Source organism: Panthera leo, chromosome D1, assembly GCF_018350215.1.
Source record: "Panthera leo isolate Ple1 chromosome D1, P.leo_Ple1_pat1.1, whole genome shotgun sequence".
In the NCBI taxonomy this organism is placed as follows: Eukaryota; Metazoa; Chordata; class Mammalia; order Carnivora; family Felidae; genus Panthera; species Panthera leo.
The window spans coordinates 102,361,410-102,380,215 of record NC_056688.1 but is presented as its reverse complement, the minus strand read 5'-3'; the positions used below and the strand labels follow the sequence as shown (position 1 = coordinate 102,380,215).

Below are 18,806 nucleotides of genomic sequence, written 5' to 3'. Positions count from 1 at the left end.
CAACTTGGGACTCTTGTCCCTCTGGTCACCCTAGGACCTCAGTCTCTCTTCTAACCTGCTTGCAGGACTGCTTCTCTGACCTGGTCCATCCCACCTTGCAGGAGCCAAGGGAAAGAGAACATTGATCTGTAGGGTTAGGCTGTACACTGCACAAAGGCACTCAGCCAACGGGGCCAGTGTGAGCTGAAATTCAGCCTTAGGCTCCGCTTGCTAAGGTGTTTGCTGTGCTGTGGGGCTGGGTTCCCCTGAGGAAGAGGTGCCTTTTTCAGATTTGCCCAAAGCCATGTTTGGGCTGGCTGTGACCGTGGATGTCTGTTATTTCTCCTTGCAGGGTGAGGTGAGAAATGCTCTTCCCTCCTGAAGGAACAGGGCCTGCGAGGGAGCTGTTAACCAGGCTGCAGGCCTTCCCCAGGGTTAGCTCCTCAGGGGCCAGACAACCCAGGGTGGGCTGCAGCTGCCTCTCTGGGACAGATGGGGAGGTGAGGTGATGTCAGCCCCTACTCTTGACTGTCAGATTTCACCTGGCCTGCCTGGGGCTCCGCAAACACCCCTCTTCCTCAGTCTTGAGCTTCTCATCGTCGGGGAGCAGCATACACACGGGCTCCAGCCAGCAAGAAGCGCTTTGATGGCATGGGATGGATCTCCTCTCTCTAACCCTCCTGGCCCTGAAATCCCGATGGTTCTAAGCCCTCTTCCCTCTTTTGAGGTCCTGAGCCAACAAATCTTACAGAAGAAGGTAAAATAATAGAATTTTTTAATAAATTTTTTTTTCCCCAAACAACTTATGTTGATCTTCACCACACGGGGGCCACGGTGGAGAGGAAAGTTCTCTCCGGGCACCCTAAAAAATGTCCCGGGTAGACTTAGGAGAAAAGTATTCCTCCGGTGTCGGGAGGTTGAGGGGGGCTAGGATAAGCAGGGGCCTCAGGTTAGCCTGGCCCCAAGTGAGGCATCCCTCCAAAGGGCTCCTGGGTGGGGCTCCCTTCCCGGGAGCTTCCGAAGGCTCTGCTGGTGGAAGATGCTCTGCGGACGAAAGCCCCTCTCGTCCACGGTGGGCACTGGGAGAAGGGGACAGCGGCTGCCTGGGGTGTCCCACCCCAGCCTTGGGGTGGGAAAGAGTTAATGGCCGGAGTTGGGGAGAACAGGGCTGAGCCACCAGACACGTCCAGACTTCCGGGGGCTGCCCTGAGCCAACAGCCCAGGAGGCAGGGAGAGGCCTGGCCAGGCCGGGTCCCCTGGGAAGAGAGGAGAGGGGAGGGGACAGGAAGGCAGCAAGGCCGGGGGGCGGGGACAGGGCCCGGCCGGCCTCAGCCGGGCGGGGCTGGGCGGGGGGTGACGATGGCCTCTTCAGTCTCAGCACCGCAGTCAGAGGTGGTGGGGCGCCAGGAGCAGGAGGCAAAGCAGAGGGGTGGGCAGCCCGGCCGAGAGCGCGGGGCCGCGGGAGTCCGGGGGCGCCTGGCAGGCAGCGCCCGGGCACGTCTGCTCCCCCCGCTGGTCCTCGCCCCCGTAGCCCCCCCAGTAGTCGTCCTCCGTGGGCGCGTCCCCGCCCTGGCGCCCCCGCGGGTCTTCGGCGGGCAGGTCTCGGTAGAGGGTGGAGGGGTCGGCGGGGGGCGCCCCGGCCTCGGCCACCCCGTACAGGTGGTTGGACGAGCTGTTGCCGCGGGCGCGGCTGCCGGGCCGCGTGGGCGCGGCGGGCGGGCAGGCCTGGAAGTCGGCGTCGCGGAGGGCGCGCAGGTCGCGGCCCTGGCGCTCCGGGGGGGTGGCGCAGGTCACGTCGGAGCTGGACACGCGCGCACGCTGGAACCAGGCCCAGAGCGGCCGCGCGCGGCAGTCGCACGCCCAGGGGTTGGCGTTGAGCCGCAGGAACTCGAGCGCGGGCAGGTCGGCGAGCGCCTCGCCGGGCAGCGAGGCCAGGCTGTTGTTGAACAGGTAGAGGATGGTGAGGCGGCTGAGGCCGCGGAAGGCCGCGCGGTGCACGCCCTGCAGCCGGTTCCCGTGCAGCAGCAGCCGGTCCAGGCTGCCCAGGCCGCGGAACACGTGCTCCGTGAGCAGCCGCAGGCGGTTCCCGTGCAGGAAGAGGTGGCTCAGGTTGGCCAGGTCCGCGAACAGGTCATCCTGGGGGGGTGGGGGGGGGGACGGGGAGGAGGGAGAGAAGAGAGCGGTCCTTAGAGGCGGGTGGAGAGGAGGGAGGGGAGGGGGAGCGCTGCGGTAGACCGGAAAGGGTTTGACCTTTTGATTAGGAGTCCTGGGTTTGAATCCTGCCTCCCCTCACCCGCGGAGAGGGTAAGGTGGGGGAACGCGATACGGTTGAGGGCAGTGGTTCTTAGACCGCTAGTGCTTTGAATCTCCTGCAGGGGCCTGCGTGCTGCCCCCTGGGTTCCTGATTCAGCAGGTCTGGGGTGCGGCCTGAGGCTCTGTTCCCGGGTGGTGCTGATGCTGCTGGTCCGAGGACCACACTTGGAGGAGGAGAACCCCGGGTTTGCTTAAGTATGCAGACGGGGCAGCCAGACTGCCTGACTTCAAGCCCTGGATCCAGCAGTCCTGACTGTGCCACTTGGGGCGAGTCTCAGGATCTCTGACTCAGTTTCTTCACCTGTGAGAGGTGGAGATTAGATAAGCAACATACACTCAGTTCCTTAGAACAGGATTTCCACAGGGGTAGGCATTCTGTGGGTTGGCCAAGATTGCTGATTTGGCCGTGCCAGTAATCTCTCTAAGCCTGTTTCCGCATCTATAAAATGGGGATGAGTGTACCTCCTCCCGGGTTTGTTCTGAGGATTAAAGAAGACGATCCACACAAAGAGCAGATGGGTGAAGTGCTGGGCACAGTGCCTGGCACATTGGGATTCGGTCCAGTGAAGCCCACAGGCTCTGGAGTGACAGCCCAGGGCTTCGGATCCAGCTTGCCCTCTTTCCAGCTGCGTTACATCGGGCACGTTCTTTAGCCTCATCTAGCCTCAGTTTCCTCAGCATGTATAACCCAGAGAACAACCTGAGGGTTAGGTGAGATCATGCTGGAAGGATACAGTACCCGCTGGGCACACAGACCACCACCAATAAACGGTGGTTATTACGACAGTAGGGTCTCAGTTACAATTAGGTCCATCCCTTTTCCTCTAACAGAGAGGAGCTTCCTGGGGCTCAAAAATTCTGCTATTCTACTTGGCTGGGAAATTAATGGCACCAAGCATCAGCCCCCCTCCCCCCACCCCCGGAGGCAGCAGGGAAGGGGAAGGAAACCTGCTGTCTGATGCCCTGCATCACTGGTCCCCTTAGAGGGGCTGCCCCGCCTGCCTGCCTGGGGCTGGGGGGTGGGGGGGGGTCCCAGAATCAGGCCAAGTTAGTGCTGGAAGGATCTTGAGCTCTGATTTAGAATTAATGGGGGTGAGGGAATAGGTCTAGGTATGCTGCACAGGGGAGGGTGGGTAGGAGGCAGGGGGGTGGATTCTGCATTTTATCCGGCTCACCAGCTTGGTGATGGCCAGCCAGACTTGGGAGTCAGTGCTTTGGGGTCCACCGGCCCAGCCACTCTTTATGGAGGAAAGCACAAAGACCCAGAGAGATGAAGGGCCCAGGACCCCAGCACTGAGATCCACCCCTCTGTGCGGGACATCGCTGTGGTCAGCAGGCCCAGGAAGTCTAGTTCCCAGCGATAAGAGCATACGCTGTGCTCAAGGCAGCTCACCCCTGGGTCCTGTTTCCAGGCTGTGGTTCCCACTGGTTCCTGCCAGGGGGGATGATCCCGCCCATCCCACTCAGGAGCCTGGTCGCTGGCTCTCAGGTGGGGGGAGGGCGTTGACTCCTAGCCCACACCCACAGCCTCCACCTTCCTGAGCTCCCGCATTTGCTCGCCCCCTCCCATCTGCCTTCCGCCCTCTCTGCTACAGGAACTGAGCCTGCCAAGAACCCTCCTCTTGGCCACGTTGAGATCCGTCCCCTCAACCTTCTTGGCTGTCTCTGACACCAGCGTTCTCTGCCCCCTGCTGCCACCACCCCGTGTGTCCAGCTCAGGTCTCCAGTGGGCTCTCTGCACAGCCGTGGCCTCAGCCTGTCCCAGTCTGGCCTTCCTTGTCCTTGTCTTCCTGGCCCCCCCGCCAGGGAGTGGGCTCTGAAACCCTTCCACTGAGACACCTAGTTAGGGTTTCTGGTTTTTTTATGGAGTGTTAGCAATAGTGGGCCCCACCCAGAGATCCCTGGTCAGGATCAGTATGGGGCGGGAGTAGAAGCAGAGGTAATCGGCACTTTGGGGACTTCCAGAGGTCAGGAAGGGAGCACCAGAGATTCAGACAACCCAGAAATTCAGGCGCCTTTGACCCACAGTCCCAACTTGGGGGCTACAGAATGCCTTAATTCCCACCTCTTCTCCTTGCCCCCTTTTCCCTCTTGTAAAAGTCCTGGCCTTGCCCTTGCTGAGCCTCCGTCTGGGGGTCCACACCCCTCCCCTCATCCAAGCTGTTGCCAAATCCCACAGCCACTTCCTGGGCTGCAGCTCTCAAGTCCCGGCCTTCCTCTCTCCCTGTTCAGACGTTCTCTGTGCATTAATAAGCTCTTGACTTTCACAGCCCTCACCCTCACCACCCCCCCACCCCCCCACATCACCCCTTCCCTCAGGGCTGACAGCGGTTGCTAAAGTCATCCACATCCATCTCGGAAAACCACATTTCCCTCACCTCCCCCCAGGTCAGTTCACAGCTCCCTGCATCCATTTGGAATCGCAAGGCAGCATCCCTGCCCTGCCCCCCCACCCCTCCCCCACAGCATCCTGCTCTTCACTTTGCCTTCCACCCTCCCAGCTCCAGTCTCTGGCGTGCTAGCCGCTGGGCTGTGTGACCTTGGGCAGCTCCACGAACCTCTCTGGGCCTCAGGTGTTTTCATCTGTGAAACAAGGGACTGGAGATGGTTGATCATTAAGATCCAACCTCATCTGATATTTATGAGTAAGTGAGTCCTGGAATGTACCTCATTCATTCAACAAAACTGTATTGAGTGTCTACTCTGTGCCAGGCACCCCCACTCACAATGCTCACCAGTCTGTGCCAGGTGTCACCGTCATCGTCTGCGTCAGCATCGTCAAGCAGCTGACTTGCTGAGCTCTCACCATGTGCCAAGCTCTGTGCTGCCCAGTCCCATGTAGCAACTCCATCATCGCGACCCCACGAGGCCGACAACATTATTATGTCCCTTCCAGAGAACAGGAGAGTGGGGCTCCCCGAAGGCAAGCCACTTGGCTAGGGTCCACCAGCCGTGTATGGTGGAATGTGGATGTGGACTCTGGGGTCAGGCGGACGGGGGCCAATGCTAGGCTACGCTCCTCAGCAGTTGGGTGACCTTGGACTGGTGCCTGAGCTTTGCTGAGGGTCAGCGTCCTCAGCTGCTAAATGGGGGGAATGACGCTTACCCTGAGCCGCCCCTCGTGCGGAGCCTTTTGCAAGCAGCATGTGCTTCCGCCCCCACAACAAACCTCTGAGGCGCAGGTCATGTTCTCCACCTTACAGATGGGCCCGGTGAGGCTCAGAGTGGTTAAGTAACTTGCCCAGAGCCACACAGCAAATCAGAAGCGGACCTGGGATTCCAATTCGGATCTGCCAGAGTGCAGAGACTGCCCTTGCGTACCGTGCAGGCTGTAACGATTAGAGGAGAGACCTGGTGTCTCTATCATCTGGTTCTCCTCAAGTAGGACGTCAGCTCCAGGAGAGCAGGGACACTGTTTCTGTTCACCGCCAGAATCCCTCGCATATGGCAGGTGCTCTGTAAATATCCAGTGATGAGCGAACCCCCCCTGGTGCAGTGCCTGGCCTACAACAGACGGTCCATGAGAAACTCCACCCCATCCCACCTCCACCTTCCTCTTCCTGAAAAGCTGTGGCCCTCTCACCGCCTCCGAAGCTCCCCTCTCTGGGCAGGCGCCATCTTGGGTCACACCTGCACTCTGTGGGTCTCACCCCAGCCCGCGTGTCTCCTCACCTGCCTATGGCATCTCCCAGGCAGAGGCTGGCTCTTTCTCCTCTATGAAGGGCCAGGTGCGAAGACACTTCCTTCCCATGATCCCCAGCACCGTTCACACCAAGGGGTGCCTGACACACATGTCCTGTTTCAGGGGACCCCCTGCCCTCACCGTGTCCACTCAAGGCCCCCTTTGCCTAGGCCTTTCCTGACCCCAGGCTCTGGCTGCCATTCCTGGCCTGAGGGTCGATGGAGGGTCATGGCATCATGACATGATTTATTCTGCACTGAACTATGTGCTTTATATACACAAATGCATTTGCTTTTTACAGCCGTTCTTTGTGGCAGGTATTACTTTTATCCGCCCCCCCCTTTTAAAGATGAGGAAACTGAGGTTCAGAGTGGAGGGGCACCTTGCCTAAAGTTCAGTAAGTCGGAAAATAGAGCAGGGGGATTCCAACTCGGGCCCTCGGGCCCCAAAGTCGTCATTCTGAACCAACTGATCTATATTGCTAAGGAGGTCAGGGGCTCCGTAGGAGTAGTTGTTGAACTACTGGCTGTAATAGGATAATGATGATAGCACCCGCATTGAGTGTGGCTCGGGGCTAAGTGTTCCACCTTACAAAATGTCCCAGATAAATGTTAAGTGCCATCACGATTGCCATTTTAGAGACGAGGAAATGGAAGGCCGGGAGGTTGAGTAATTTGTCCTAAGTCCTACGGGAGCCAGGATTTGAACCTCGGTTTAGCAGACTCCAAGGCGTGTGCTCTCAAAGGGGAGCCCACACTGCTGTACTTCCTGTGCCCGGACAGAGCCCGGTGGAGAAGTCTGAGTGGACGCAGGCTCAGATGCCACCCGCCCTTCCTGGTTGAGTGGCCTCGGGAGCTTCTATCCCGTGTCCCTATTGCCAGGTTCCCGTGAGGCTCAGCGAGATGGTGGGACACGCTAGCCCCCTGTCACGTGGCCTCTGTGCAGTGGTTTAAGAGACTTCGCGGGAAGAGGCCTTCTATCTACAAAGTCTTTGGGACTCTCGGCCTCCACTTCCTCATCTGTGGAGGAAACAGCCTCCAACGGGGCTACGGAAATGAGGTGAGGTGGCCGAATAGACTTCATACACCCTGAGATCCGGGGCGAATTTAGGCAGGCAGGAAAAGGGAGGGAGTATTCTGGGACCCACTCATGGCCTCAGGATAATCCAAGAGGTTGACCCAAATCTCCAGGATTGGGTCCAAGATGGGCCATTTCACCAAGACCAATGTTAAATGAGGTTTGTTTCTCTTTTTAAAATAGTGTTTTAACAAGCATTTATATAGTGCTTACCGTATGCCAAGCACTATTCTAAGTGCCTTACAAATTATTCATGCACTGAACGCTTATAAAATCCCTGGGAGATGGGGGCTGTTGCTGCCCCCGTTTTACAGATGGGCAAACTGGGGTTCAGGACGGTCAAAATTTGTCACACGCCTGTAAACGACACCAGAGTCGATGCCTGTCGATGCCTGTGCCAGACGCACAGTGTGCCCACTGAGCAGTAGTGGATGCTACTGTTATCATTATTTTTGCAGTGATAATAGCCATGACAAGATTTCCAGCATCCTCTGCATTTTTCTTCTTGTCTGTCTCCCCCCACTAGAATGCTATCTCTGAAGGCAGGGAGCTTGGTCTGTTTTGTTCCCTGCTGAGTCCTTGGCACCCAGCCCATAATGGGTGCTGGACGCAGGTTTGTTAGGGTATTGTCATTAACACTGTCCACGTCAACACTGACCTGATGTTCAAATTGGCACACTGGTGAGACCAGGCAGGCACCGACCTGGGGAGGAGCAAGAGCCTTCCAGGCTTATGTGGGGAGAGGGGAGAATTTGGATGTCCTTGCCCCCTTTCCAGCCAGAGGCTATGTAGCCAAGGGAGGAATTTCTTCCAGAGTGGTTTGGAGGGTGTGTGATTGCTTCCTGGGGAAATAGAACGGGAGGATCTGGCTGTCAAACAGTCAGCATAACAACAACAATAAACAATATTTAGATCAATGACAATAACAATAAATAGCAATTACTGTTATTCCTTCCGTTTCCAGAGCATCCATTTTCCAGCTACTTAACAGCCCTTTACCCTTTTGTTCTCCTTCTTCCCTTGCACTGGGATGCCAGGTCTGGGGGACAGGAATCCAGAAAGGGGAGGACTTGCCCTCGTCCCATTACCCAGTGAGCTGGAGAGAGGCAGAGCCTCCCATGGGGCATAATGGTAGGGGCTCTGCCCTCTTGCTGTTCCTCCCCGGGATGTGGGAGGGTGTGGGGGCAGGTGAGAAAATCAGCCACAAAGGCCTTCGGGCTGGGTGCCCGGTGAAAGGCAGAGCCCCTCGAAGGCAGCCAAGGGGGAAAGGAGGGATCACAGAAAGAGACACACACATACACCCAGACAGACATGGGGGAGTGTGTGGGGTGGGCGTGTGAAGGGAGACAGACAGAAGAGGCAGAAGAAGACAGATGGGGGAGGCAAGTTGGTGAGAGAGGCAGAGAGGGACAGAAAAGGATAGACAGACAGACAGCCGGGCAGAGGGAGACAGATGGGGGGTTGGAGAGTTAGTGAGAGAGGCAGCAAGGGACCCAAACAGGCACAGACAGGAAGACAGAGGAGAGAAAACAAAAGAGAACCCCGCCTGGAGAGAGTGAGAGGGACACAGAAACTTAGAGAAGGGGCAGGGAAATAGAGATGCTTTGGCAGGACGGGTGTCCCCATGGGCACCTGGACGGAGCAGCCCGGGGTCCTGGGAGAGCTCTGCGCATGCGCGCGCGCCCCGGGCGGGGCCGACTCACCTGTAGGTGGAGCAGGCTGTTCTCCTGGAGGTAGAGGTACTGCAGGCTGACCAGGCCGCGGAAGATGTTGCCGGGCAGGCTGCTGAGCTGGCAGCGGTACAGATGCAGCGACTGCAGCCGCTCCAGGCCCTGGAAGGTGTCGGGCTCCAGAGAGCGCAGGTGCCGGTTGTCGCCGAGGTCCAGCTCCTCCAGGGCCTGCAGGTGGCGGAAGGTGCCCGGGTAGATGGTGGAGAGGTTGTTGGAGAAGAGCCACAGGGTGAGCAGGCTGGGCCCGAAGGTGCCGGGCCGCAGCGTGCGGATGAGGTTGTTCTGCAGGAAGAGTCGCTGCGTGCTGGGCGGCAGGGACAGCGGCACCGAGGAGAAGTTGTTGGCCTGGCAGCTCACGGTGGGCGGGGACGAGTAGCAGGTGCAGAGCATGGGGCAGCTGGGGGCCGCTGGGGGCAGGGCCAGGAGCATCAGCAGGAGGCCGGCCGAGGCGGGACCTGTGGGGAGAGGGAGGCGGGTCTGGGTGGGCTGCGGGCCAGGGTGGGGTGCGGGGGACACCTCACCGCAGGGCTTCTCGGGGAGGGGTTCTGGGTGCATCCCTAGAGTCGCGAGAAGCCCCAGCCACCTCTGATTTTTGAGGCTCCTGGTGTGTTAAAAAATAAAGAGATGCCAAGAGGGCACTGTAGACAGCGAGGTTTAACGTTGTTTGACGAGTGGTGGTCTTTTCTCAACTGGTTCCACTGTGGTAGGTTTGGCCATGTGGACTGCCAGGGCTCCCTCCCCCCGCCCCGCCTCGGTGTGGTGCGCCTGATGGTTCTTTGCTGCCAGGGGCAGTCCTATATGATGTCCTATTTCGGGTATTCCTCTACCCGCTAGATGCCAGTCACACCTGCCCCCTGGTTATGATAACCAAAATGTCTCCAGACATTGCCAGATGTCCCTTGGGGAGTGAGTCGCCCCCATTTGAGATCGGCTGGAACTAAATTGAGAGCCTTGGTGAATCTAAGGCCCGTGCATGGTGGCCCTCTCTGGCTGACCTGGGGTCTGGCCCTGCAGAATCCACTGCTGCCTGCAGCCCCCTCCCTCACCTGCCGGCAGCTTTCACCTTTCACCTTGGAAGAACCAGGGCCTCTCCAAGCTGGAAGGGCCCTTAGGGACCAGGGGCAAGTGCGTTTCTATCTGGGGCCAGCGGCCGCCTGCAACAGAATCAGCCGGGTGGTCCTGGAAAGATTACAGAATCGGAATTCCTGGGGGGCAGCCTGGGAATCTGCATTTTTATACCACACGCTGTTCTCATTCGAAGTCACTTAAAGATGCATATACGTATATATATTTTCAAGCAACTTGAATACTGGAAATAGCTCAGCCTTCTTATGATACGGATGGAGAAGCAGGCCTAAGGGCCTGGGGCTAAAGAGCCGAGTCTAGGCCCCCTGTATCCCTGTGCAGGACCCCCTCGTCCATCCCTGTCCCCTGGTCTTCTTGCCTTGCCTGCAGCTCGTAAGCTTGTGGACTGGACCTAGCTTGACCTCTGCCCTTTACCATGACTTCCAGATGACTCCTGGGATTTTCTGCTGGCACGTTGGCCTGGGGTGAAGGGGAGCCTCCACCCCACAACCCGGACACTGATTCCCTGGGCACACATAGACTGAGAGCCTTCTGCTTCAAGCAATGTATTAGGCCCATGAAGGCCGAGGGGAGGAAGATGGGTGCTTGGACCCAGGACCCGAGGTTTTCTGGGCTTTCTGGGCTTCAGAGACTCCAGGGGAGAGACCGAGGGTCTGTGACTTTAAGTGGTGCCTTGTGCTCTGGAGGTTGCCGTGTGGCGTGTGTGTGTGTGTGTGTGTGTGTGTGTGTGTGTGTGTGTGTGTGTGATGGTAGGCAAGGGGTGTGGCGTGGGTATCGTGGACCCTCTGCCACGCCTCCTCGCCTGGGGGGACACACAGGTGCGGGGGCGGGAGACCCCATGCCTGGTGTGTGCGGTGTTCCCGTTCCCCCACCTCGGGCGCCACCCCAACTCTGACCGGGCCCCTCCTGGCGCTGTGCGGTGCGAGCGTGCGAGCGTGTGCCGGCTGCACTCCGCGTGTGTGTGAGTGCGGCCCCGTGCGTGTGTAGGCTGGGTGTGATGTAATACTCAGTGACACAGCGGCTGCTGTTCCGTTCCTTCACACCACCTCCGCGTTTCTCGGCCCTTCTCACCCCTCCCCCGTGCGGCGTTTCACGATTACTTTCTCCTCCTGAGTTTTTCAGAGCCACGTGGGGTGGAGGGGCGTGTCTCTCACCCCTCATCTGAACCAGGCGGGGGGGGGGGGGGGGGGGGGGGGGGGGCAGGGAGCGCAGCAGGGAACCCTGGGTGGGTTTCACGAGGACTGAGGTTTGGGGCTAAGAACAGGAGATCTCAGAGCTGGAAAGGTCCTCCAGGCTCATCGGGTTCAAGTTCTTATTCTATGGAGGGCACATTGGGGCTCAGAGAGGGCAAGGAACTTGCCCAAGGTCACACAGCAAAGTGGTTGATGGGGCAGGGACCAAAAAGGAGTCTCCTGATGCCTGGCCAGGACACTTCTCTTCTTAGCAGTCCCCCTCTGAGCTTGCTTCCCCAAGGACTTGACGCCAGGGGAAGTCAAATCCTTTTTCTGATCCTTAATCCCACCCCTTATCCACAAGCTCACAAGAGAGTGTGAGCTCTGAAGGCCACAGCCCTCCAGAGGATTAGGGAGCTCTTCCCTCAGCCTCCAGGGCTGCCCGGTACCCCAGGAGAGACAGGGGAAGGATGTGCAATCCCACCGCTCTCCAGAGTCAGGGGCCACTCACTGGCCCCAGGGTCTCCTCCAGCCTAGAGGCCAAGGGTGCCGGGGCTGACTCACAACTCCCTGGCCCCCTGCTTGCCCACATCAGGGGGCTCCTCTCTTCTTTCCCCACACCCCCTCCACCTGCCCCTGTATCCGCCCCTCCATCACGGCCCACTGCCCCAAGTTGGAGCTGGTGTTCCCTGCAGGGTCTTTGAGGAGGGGCCCTGAGCAGGGGGCCCCTCTGTGACAGCTGCTGCGTAACAGTGACTCTGTTACCATTTCTGGCCCTCTCTGCCGTGCAAAGCAGCTGTAACCCAAGGAGCCTCATCCATAATTCAGGCTGCGGCTCTCACTGGAGGCAAGGAGGAGGGGAAGGTGGGGGGCGCTGGGTTTCTCTGCCCCCCACCCCCGGCCCTTGCTGGAGCGCTCCTGGGCAGAGGCAGTGGGGGCTGGCGGGCCGCACCTCTCTCCCTCCTCCGCCCTCGGTCTGTGCCCGTGGTGTGAGCCCTTTCTCTTCTCGCCACACGGTCCCTTCCCCACCCCCTGCTTCCCACGGCTCCTCACCATTACTCCTTCCCTCCAGGCCTTGTCTCCTTTCCCTCCCTGAGGACCACATGTCTGCTCCCAGCTCCCATTTTGTGACTCCCTAGCAAAGGCCAGGGCAAGATACAGAGCCTCGGAGCTGGAAGGGGGAGTGGGTACGTCAGTGGCCAAAAGGCTTATTTCACAGGCAGTGCCACTGAGGGCCAGAAAGGGGAAGGGTCAGTTTCTGAGTGAGCAGCTCAGGCCTCCTGACATGAATGTCTGACAGTCTGCCTTCAATATCTTTCTTGAAGCCTTCAGTTCACTGAAGCCCTCACTACTTATAAGGGACGGAGGAAAGCTGGTGGTGACAGCCTCCCCCACCCTCTTGGCTCACCCCGTCCTCTCTCTTTCCTCCTCTTCCTTTTTTCTAAAGTCAGCAGGTGATGGCTAGAGCCGCAGGGGAGCGCAGAGCAGGGGTGGGCAGAAGCCATCTGTCATTAAGCACCTACTGTGCTCCAGGCACGGTATTTCTACGTAGAGAAATAGTGTCTTTACGCATAGAGTATAATGTAACATAACCCCGTGAGGTCAATATTATTGCCCCCAATTTTCAGGCGAGGGGAGGGAGGCTCAGGCACAGAAAATGAGTTGCCCCAGGTTCTGCAGCTGGAGACCCCATATCATCCACAGAACCCACACCTGAGTGTGACAGTCACTGCCCTTAAGGTAAAGGGAGACAGAAACTGCACCCAGGTGCACGGGGCTGGGCCAGCCATGATGCCCTTCCGGGTGAGAGCAAAGAAGGGACCCAGGCTCTCTGCAGATTTCCTCTTCTGGGCTCCAGCTTGTGGCTACTTTAAGGGACGGCCCATTTTGGAGTCAAAAAGGAATGACTAGTGTCCAGGAGATAGGGTGAGGATTGACCTGCCTGGGGAGCGGAGAGAGGCCAGTACATGGTATCGATCCCGGAAGGCTGAGGGGCCTGGAGCCAAAACGTATCCATTCACCGAGAGACCATTGTCAAGGACTCTGGGCTATCACCCTGGAGTACCAAGGCTCAGAAACAAGGTTCTCACCCCAAGAGCCACCTTTTAGTCCCGAGGCTCTGGTGAGAGAAGGAGCTTGAGGAGGAGGAGGTGGATGGACTCTGGGTTGGGGGGCAGATGCCAGGGTGCTAACCCAGCGGGCAGAGTGGCCCCGGGAAAAGATGCCCCCTGGAAGGGGCATCCAGGGCTCTGGCTCTGCGGGAAGGGCACAGGGTCCCAGATGAACAACAAACGGTTCCAGACCCAGAAGGCTGGGAAAGGGCTGCGGCCTGGCAGGCAGATGCTGAGGGGGGTAGGGGCTGAGGAGGTGGGGGCGCAGAGAAGGATGGAGGTGGCAGTGATGCCTGTGACGCAGGGGCCTGGGGAAGCACTGATGCGGGTGACAGAGGGTTAGAGCTGCTGCAAACAGCTTCTCACTCTGCCAGAATGTGACACCCCAAAATAAGCAGCCGCCAGGGTGGCGGTGGCAGGATCCGACGGCAGGGCCCAGAGATATAAATGGCAGCACGCAGCCAGCCAAGGTGCCCACCTTTGGAGGCTGCCACCCCACTCGAGTGTCCTCACCCTTGCCCCCTCACAGCCGCCCCCAAGGCCCTGAGCTCAGAGCTCCCCAGGCTGGCCCACTGACCACTGCCTGGGAGAAGGGACGTGCCAGGCGGGCGCTTTGGGAATGGAGGGCTTCCCACGTGGAAGTGGTTACCAGAAGCCTCTTTGTCTCATCCCTAGGCAGCCCCCTCTGGTACCTCTCTCCCTTCTAGTCCCCTTCCTCCTCTTCCTTCCCTCCTTCCTTCCCAGCCCCAGCCCCAGGCCCAGCCCCTCTCCCATTTATGATTCGCTATCCGTGATCCTGGTGTTCATCCTGGATCCTCTTCCCGGCTCCTGACACCCCATCTCCATCCACCACCTCTTTCTGGTTTCTAGGTTCCCCGTCTTCCCACTCCCCTTTCCTTCCTGGTCCCTAGGGTCCCAGCCTACCTCCCTCTTTCCCATTACGCATCCTCCTTTCCCGATTCTGGGTCCCATTCCCTCGCTTTCTCTCCATCTCTCTCCCAACCTGGTCTCCCCTTTCCTTCTCTCTTCCTCGGGCCTCACCTGGGTCCCACTTCCCTCCAGGTTTTTCCCGTCTAACCTTTATTCCTCCTCCTCTCTCTCCGTCTCTCCCCTAAACCACTTTCTCCATCACCGACTGCCTCTTGCTCTCCCCCTCTCTCTGACCCCTTCCCCACCCCACCCCCAATCTCCGGTCCACACCCTAGTTTGTCACTCAGTCCGTGAAGCTACCCCCCCCCCCCACCTTCTAGCGCCCTCCATCTGTCTTACCAGGCAGGGCCTTTTGGGTTTCCCTCCGAGCCTCCCATCCTCCCAGACAGCCCCCTACCCACACCCCCAGTCTTCCCAGGTGACTGGAAAGTGCTGAGGCACGGGGCACGAGGAGTTGCTGAGTCGGCGCTTCCCCAGCCGGCCAGAGTCCTCAGCGTCCCCCGGAGCAGGTGGAGCCCGGGCCGGGTCCGCCTGCCCCTGCGTCCCCCCTCGGTCACGAGCTACCCGCACCTCCCAGCAGGCTCGAGCCGGGTGAGCTCCTCCAGCCGGCCACCCTGGGCGCGGGGGCGGGGCCCCCAGCTAAGCTCTCCCCCCCATCCCCAGGCTCCTTCCCACCCCCACGACTGCCCCACCCTCACGCCCGGGGGGGAGGGGGCACCCGGCTCCCCTCCCCGGGTTGCCCTCCGCCGGCCAGCGGGCTGAGGTCCCTACCTTGCAGCAGGCGCCCGAGCCCGGGCAGCATCTTGTCTCGACGCTCGGGGGAGGGGGCGGCGGGGGGGAGGGCGCTCCCACTCGCTCCCTGAGCCCGCCGGACGGACGGCGGGGACTCCGCGGGGCTCCGGGAGGGCCCGGGAGTCCCCGGGCTGTGTGGCCGGGCCGCGAGGCTCTACCCTGCGCCCCCCGGGTTGCGGGCCTCGGGAGGAGCCATCGGCCCCGACGGGACGGGGCGGGGCGCGACGGGGCTGGGAGGGCTGGAGCTGGCCGTCGACGCCCGGTGCCAGCGCCCCCCAGCAGCGCGAGCGGCGCGCGAGTCCGTCAGTCCGTCGGTCCGTGCGCCCCGGCTGCTCGCCGAGGGAGAGTGGGGACAGCGAGGATGCACTTCCCAACCACCCCCACTCCTTCCCGCACTCGCTGGCTCCTCCCTCGCTTCCTAGCCAGCCGACTTAACCCTCTCCTGGCCACTAGGAGGCGGGCGCGGCTCTCCAGCCCCTTCCATCCCGACCCCCTCCCCCGCTGGGGGAACCCGGAGGACGGTGTTCGATCGCCTTCGCGAAGCCTTGCTTCGAGAGAAATCCTTTCCTGGGGGAGGGGGGCGGCGGCGGCGGTGCAGTAGTGTGAGGGAACCCTGTGGACTTGTCCAGTCCCCCCTCCCAACTTTCCCGGAGGAGATGGGCTCCTGGGTCACCTCTCCTTCTTGCCGCGTCCCCAGCGCCAAAGTCCAGGCCTCCACATTTCTCTTTCCTGGGAGAGCTCCTAGATTCCACTTTCCCTTCCGTTCGCAGACCCCAGGCCCGGAGTGTGTGCGATTAGAAGAATAGCATATGCAAGAGTTTGCGTGTGCAAGATGGAGTGTATATGAGCGTGCACGCGCGCACAAGGACACTTGTGTGACTCTGGAGTGTTTGCGCGCGACCTTCTGAACGGGCCCGGGGAAGAGGGGGGCACGTGAGTGTGCGGATGGGTGAGCCGCAGAGTGCCCACCAGCGTGCGGGGCTGCACTGGTGGGAAACATGAGGAGTGCTAGAGTTTGGCGCCAGTGAACTTGGGATGGCTGGCAGGGGGATAGGGCCTGGGTGTGTGTGCCCTTAATGCGTTTGCGAAGGGGTGCAAGTTTGGGTGCGCGTGCGAGTGTGTGCATTTTTAAGTGTGAGTGTGATGTGACCCAAAGGGAATATCTCATCTCCTGCGTGGGGAAGAGACCACTGATTTTACACGAGCTGCTTCTTCCTCTAAAAGAGGGTTGCGTTCTGATCCCGACGGAGCCCCTCGCGCCTCGTGTGGCCGCGTTCGAGGCTATACCATCCGATCCGTGACCTAAGCGTCTCCTTACAAAGACAGCGAGGACAATGACCCCGGCCGCGACCCCGCCCCGGGCGCCCAGCACCCGGCCCTCGGAGCCGCCCCGGCTCCGGACAGGCGCGCGGCCATGGGGGAAGGCGCTTCGGGGACGGTGGCCTTGCGGCACCCGCGGGGTAGGCGCTGCGGGAGCGGCGCGTGCCGCGCGGGCCAGGGCCATCTGCGCGCAGCCCCACCCGAGGAAGCGCGAGAGCCCCGGGCAGCCGCTCCCGGGAGCACAGAAAAAGAACCCCTCGCCCCCGCTGCCTCCTCTCTGGCTCCTCCTCTCCTGTCGGTGCCAGAGTCCAACGCAGCCCCTGGCATACAGTCGGCGCTTTATAAATGCCGGTTTCTTTTCCCCATTCATTCCCCGCTCCACCCATAGTCTCTCATTCTTCCCTGGCTCTCATTCGACTTCTCTCACTTTCTTCCCCCACCCTTATTCATATTTTGTAGTCTCTGTCTCTCTGTTCCACCCCCCCCATTCCTTCCTCTCTCCCTCCTGCCTCTCTCCCTGTCATTTCCTATCTTTATGCATCTGTCTCTATCACTAACTTCTCTGTCTCTCTCACCGTCTCTCCGTGTCTCTGTAGCCTCCCTTCTGTCCCATGGCCCTCTGCCTCTCTGCCTCTACATCTCTGTGTCTCTTGTCTGTTTCTCGGTGTCTGCTTCCGTCTCCCCACCCCCATTTCATTGGCAGGCTCTCGGCAGTCTTGCACCTGGACGCTCGGGCGCCCCCTGCCGGTTTGTCGCCTGCCCTTCCTGGGCTCTCTCACCTAATGTCCTCTGCCGCGCCTCTCTGGTTCAGGAGAGGCAGGAGCGGAAAGGGGCGTCTCTGGGGCTCCAACCCCCCTCCCATCTCTAGAAGGCAGGAATAGGCCCCAGCGTTTCCTGGGACCCACCCTGCCGAGGCCCCGCGCCTGGGAGGAGGGCCTGGAGGGGGCGGCGGGGAGGGAGTGTTGGGGGTAGCAGGGTGGGATTTGGCGTCCTTCCCCGGAATGAGCCGCGGCACAATCTGTCGCTGGGTTTGTTTGCCGAGCTGCCTCCGGAGCGCAGTGGGGCTGGCTCCCGGGGAGCGAAATATCACAAGATGCGGAGACAGACGCTGAGGGGCGGGTGGGCGGCGGGCTGACTCAGGTGTGCTGTCATCGGCTCCCTGGGCCCGCGCTCTTCTGAGAGGGGTGGGAGGACCCCTGGCCCCCAACACAGGCCAGCACGCGAAGCTGGGAGGGGAGCCTCCATCCCGGGGTGAGATGCAGTTGGAAAGGGGTGCTCCTGCCCATAATCCTTGGCTCCGTGCCTCTCTTTCGGGGCTTGGGAGACCCAGAGACACCTTCCACTTGGCCGCCCCTCAGAGGGTCGCAGACCCTCTGCTCACATCCCATTGTACAGCCGTGCAGTTTCTTATAATCTGCTGACTCACCACTTTCCCGCATTAGACTGCCAGCTTTTTGAGGGCAGGAAACTCCTCTCCTCCGTCTTTGTGTCCCCAGCAAATGCTCAATGAACCCTTTTGGATGGATGGATGGATGGATGGATGGATGGTGGGTGGCTGGGTGGGTGGATGGTTGCTTTACAGGAAGTACCACAATGCATTTGGCCTTCCCTGTAGAGCGTTCTGACCCCTTGTTTCTCTCCCTGTCCACACCTGCATCCCCCATGCCCCCCCCCCCCTGCTCCCACCCCCCAATCCCACCTCCAGACGGTCAGGGAATTGGAAACCACTCTCCCTCCAGTCTGAAGACCAGCGTTCTCTAGATGACCCTAAGTAAGTTAATTCTTTTTCTGGTCCTTCAGTTTCCTCATCTGTACAGTGGGAACATACTCATAAGGCTTCAGTACATCTCCAACCACTCAAGATATGAGAAAGTGCTTAGTAAAATGAAGTTCTGACCCGTGTCCGTGGTGATAACCAATTGTCCTTACTGTTTTGGTGGTCGTTCTTAAGATCTTTGTCCCAGTGGAATCAGGCACCACGTGTGAACATGAGTTTGGCTTCTACAGTTGGATGTTTTGACATCCGAGGGAGTAAGCTGATGGCAAGATACAAAGGATGGTTGTGTCATAGGGCATCTGGGTCCATCCTTGCCTGGCTGGACACTTACTTGGCCAGTCTCTGGGGGTACTGGGTCCTCTGGACTCGCCACAGAGCTGGCCTGCCCTCTGGTGGCTGTATGTGGATCTGCAGCCCCAAGGGAAACCCAAGGATCTTCAGGAATGGACTGATGGGATGGATGGATTTTCCCGGAGAAGGGGGAGGGTCCCTCCTGTGGAAACCTCCTTTGGAAAGGAGGTCAGGTACAGGAAACAAGACACTGGCACACATTAGGTGAGTCTCGACTTCCTCTACGAGTGCCCACTTACTAACAGCACTCCTACTCTCACTGTGACCCCCAGGGCTCCTGTTTCCCCTGGGGGAACCCATCTCGTGAGTCCACAGAACGTCCCTGGCTCTTTCTGACACCTGATTTGGCAACTTCATTGTGTAGGACACTTGGCGGGCGGCGGCCAAAGTGGGGGTGGCTCTGGGGTCCAGGGCAGGTTCCTACCGCGGCTCCGCTGCTGACTTAGCTCCAGGACTCTGGGCAGGGTGTTTACCTGTTCTTAGTCC

At 59.8% G+C, this 18,806-nt stretch overlaps 1 protein-coding gene across 1 annotated transcript; it reads right to left on the bottom strand.

Moving 5' to 3' along the window:
- Nucleotides 1-758: 758 nt before the first annotated feature.
- Nucleotides 759-15,202, bottom strand: RTN4RL2 (reticulon 4 receptor like 2). The gene is made up of 3 exons (XM_042905289.1): nucleotides 14,852-15,202; nucleotides 8,755-9,236; nucleotides 759-2,115 (listed from the first exon to the last, which is right to left on the bottom strand). Exons 1-3 carry the CDS (start codon nucleotides 14,880-14,882, stop codon nucleotides 1,366-1,368), a joined length of 1,263 nt encoding a protein of 420 aa, XP_042761223.1. The 5' UTR covers nucleotides 14,883-15,202; the 3' UTR covers nucleotides 759-1,365.
- Between the last annotated feature and the right edge of the window lie 3,604 nt (nucleotides 15,203-18,806).

What these genes read in the sequence shown, in the direction of transcription:
- RTN4RL2 (XM_042905289.1), bottom strand. Translation starts at nt 14,882, where the DNA reads ATGCTGCCCGGGCTCGGGCGCCTGCTGCAAG. An exon ending in GCTCGGGCGCCTGCTGCAAG is followed by an intron (nt 9,237 to 14,851) that starts GTAGGGACCTCA and finishes CTCTCCCCACAG; the next exon opens with GTCCCGCCTCGGCCGGCCTC. An exon ending in ACAGCCTGCTCCACCTACAG is followed by an intron (nt 2,116 to 8,754) that starts GTGAGTCGGCCC and finishes CCACCCCCCCAG; the next exon opens with GATGACCTGTTCGCGGACCT.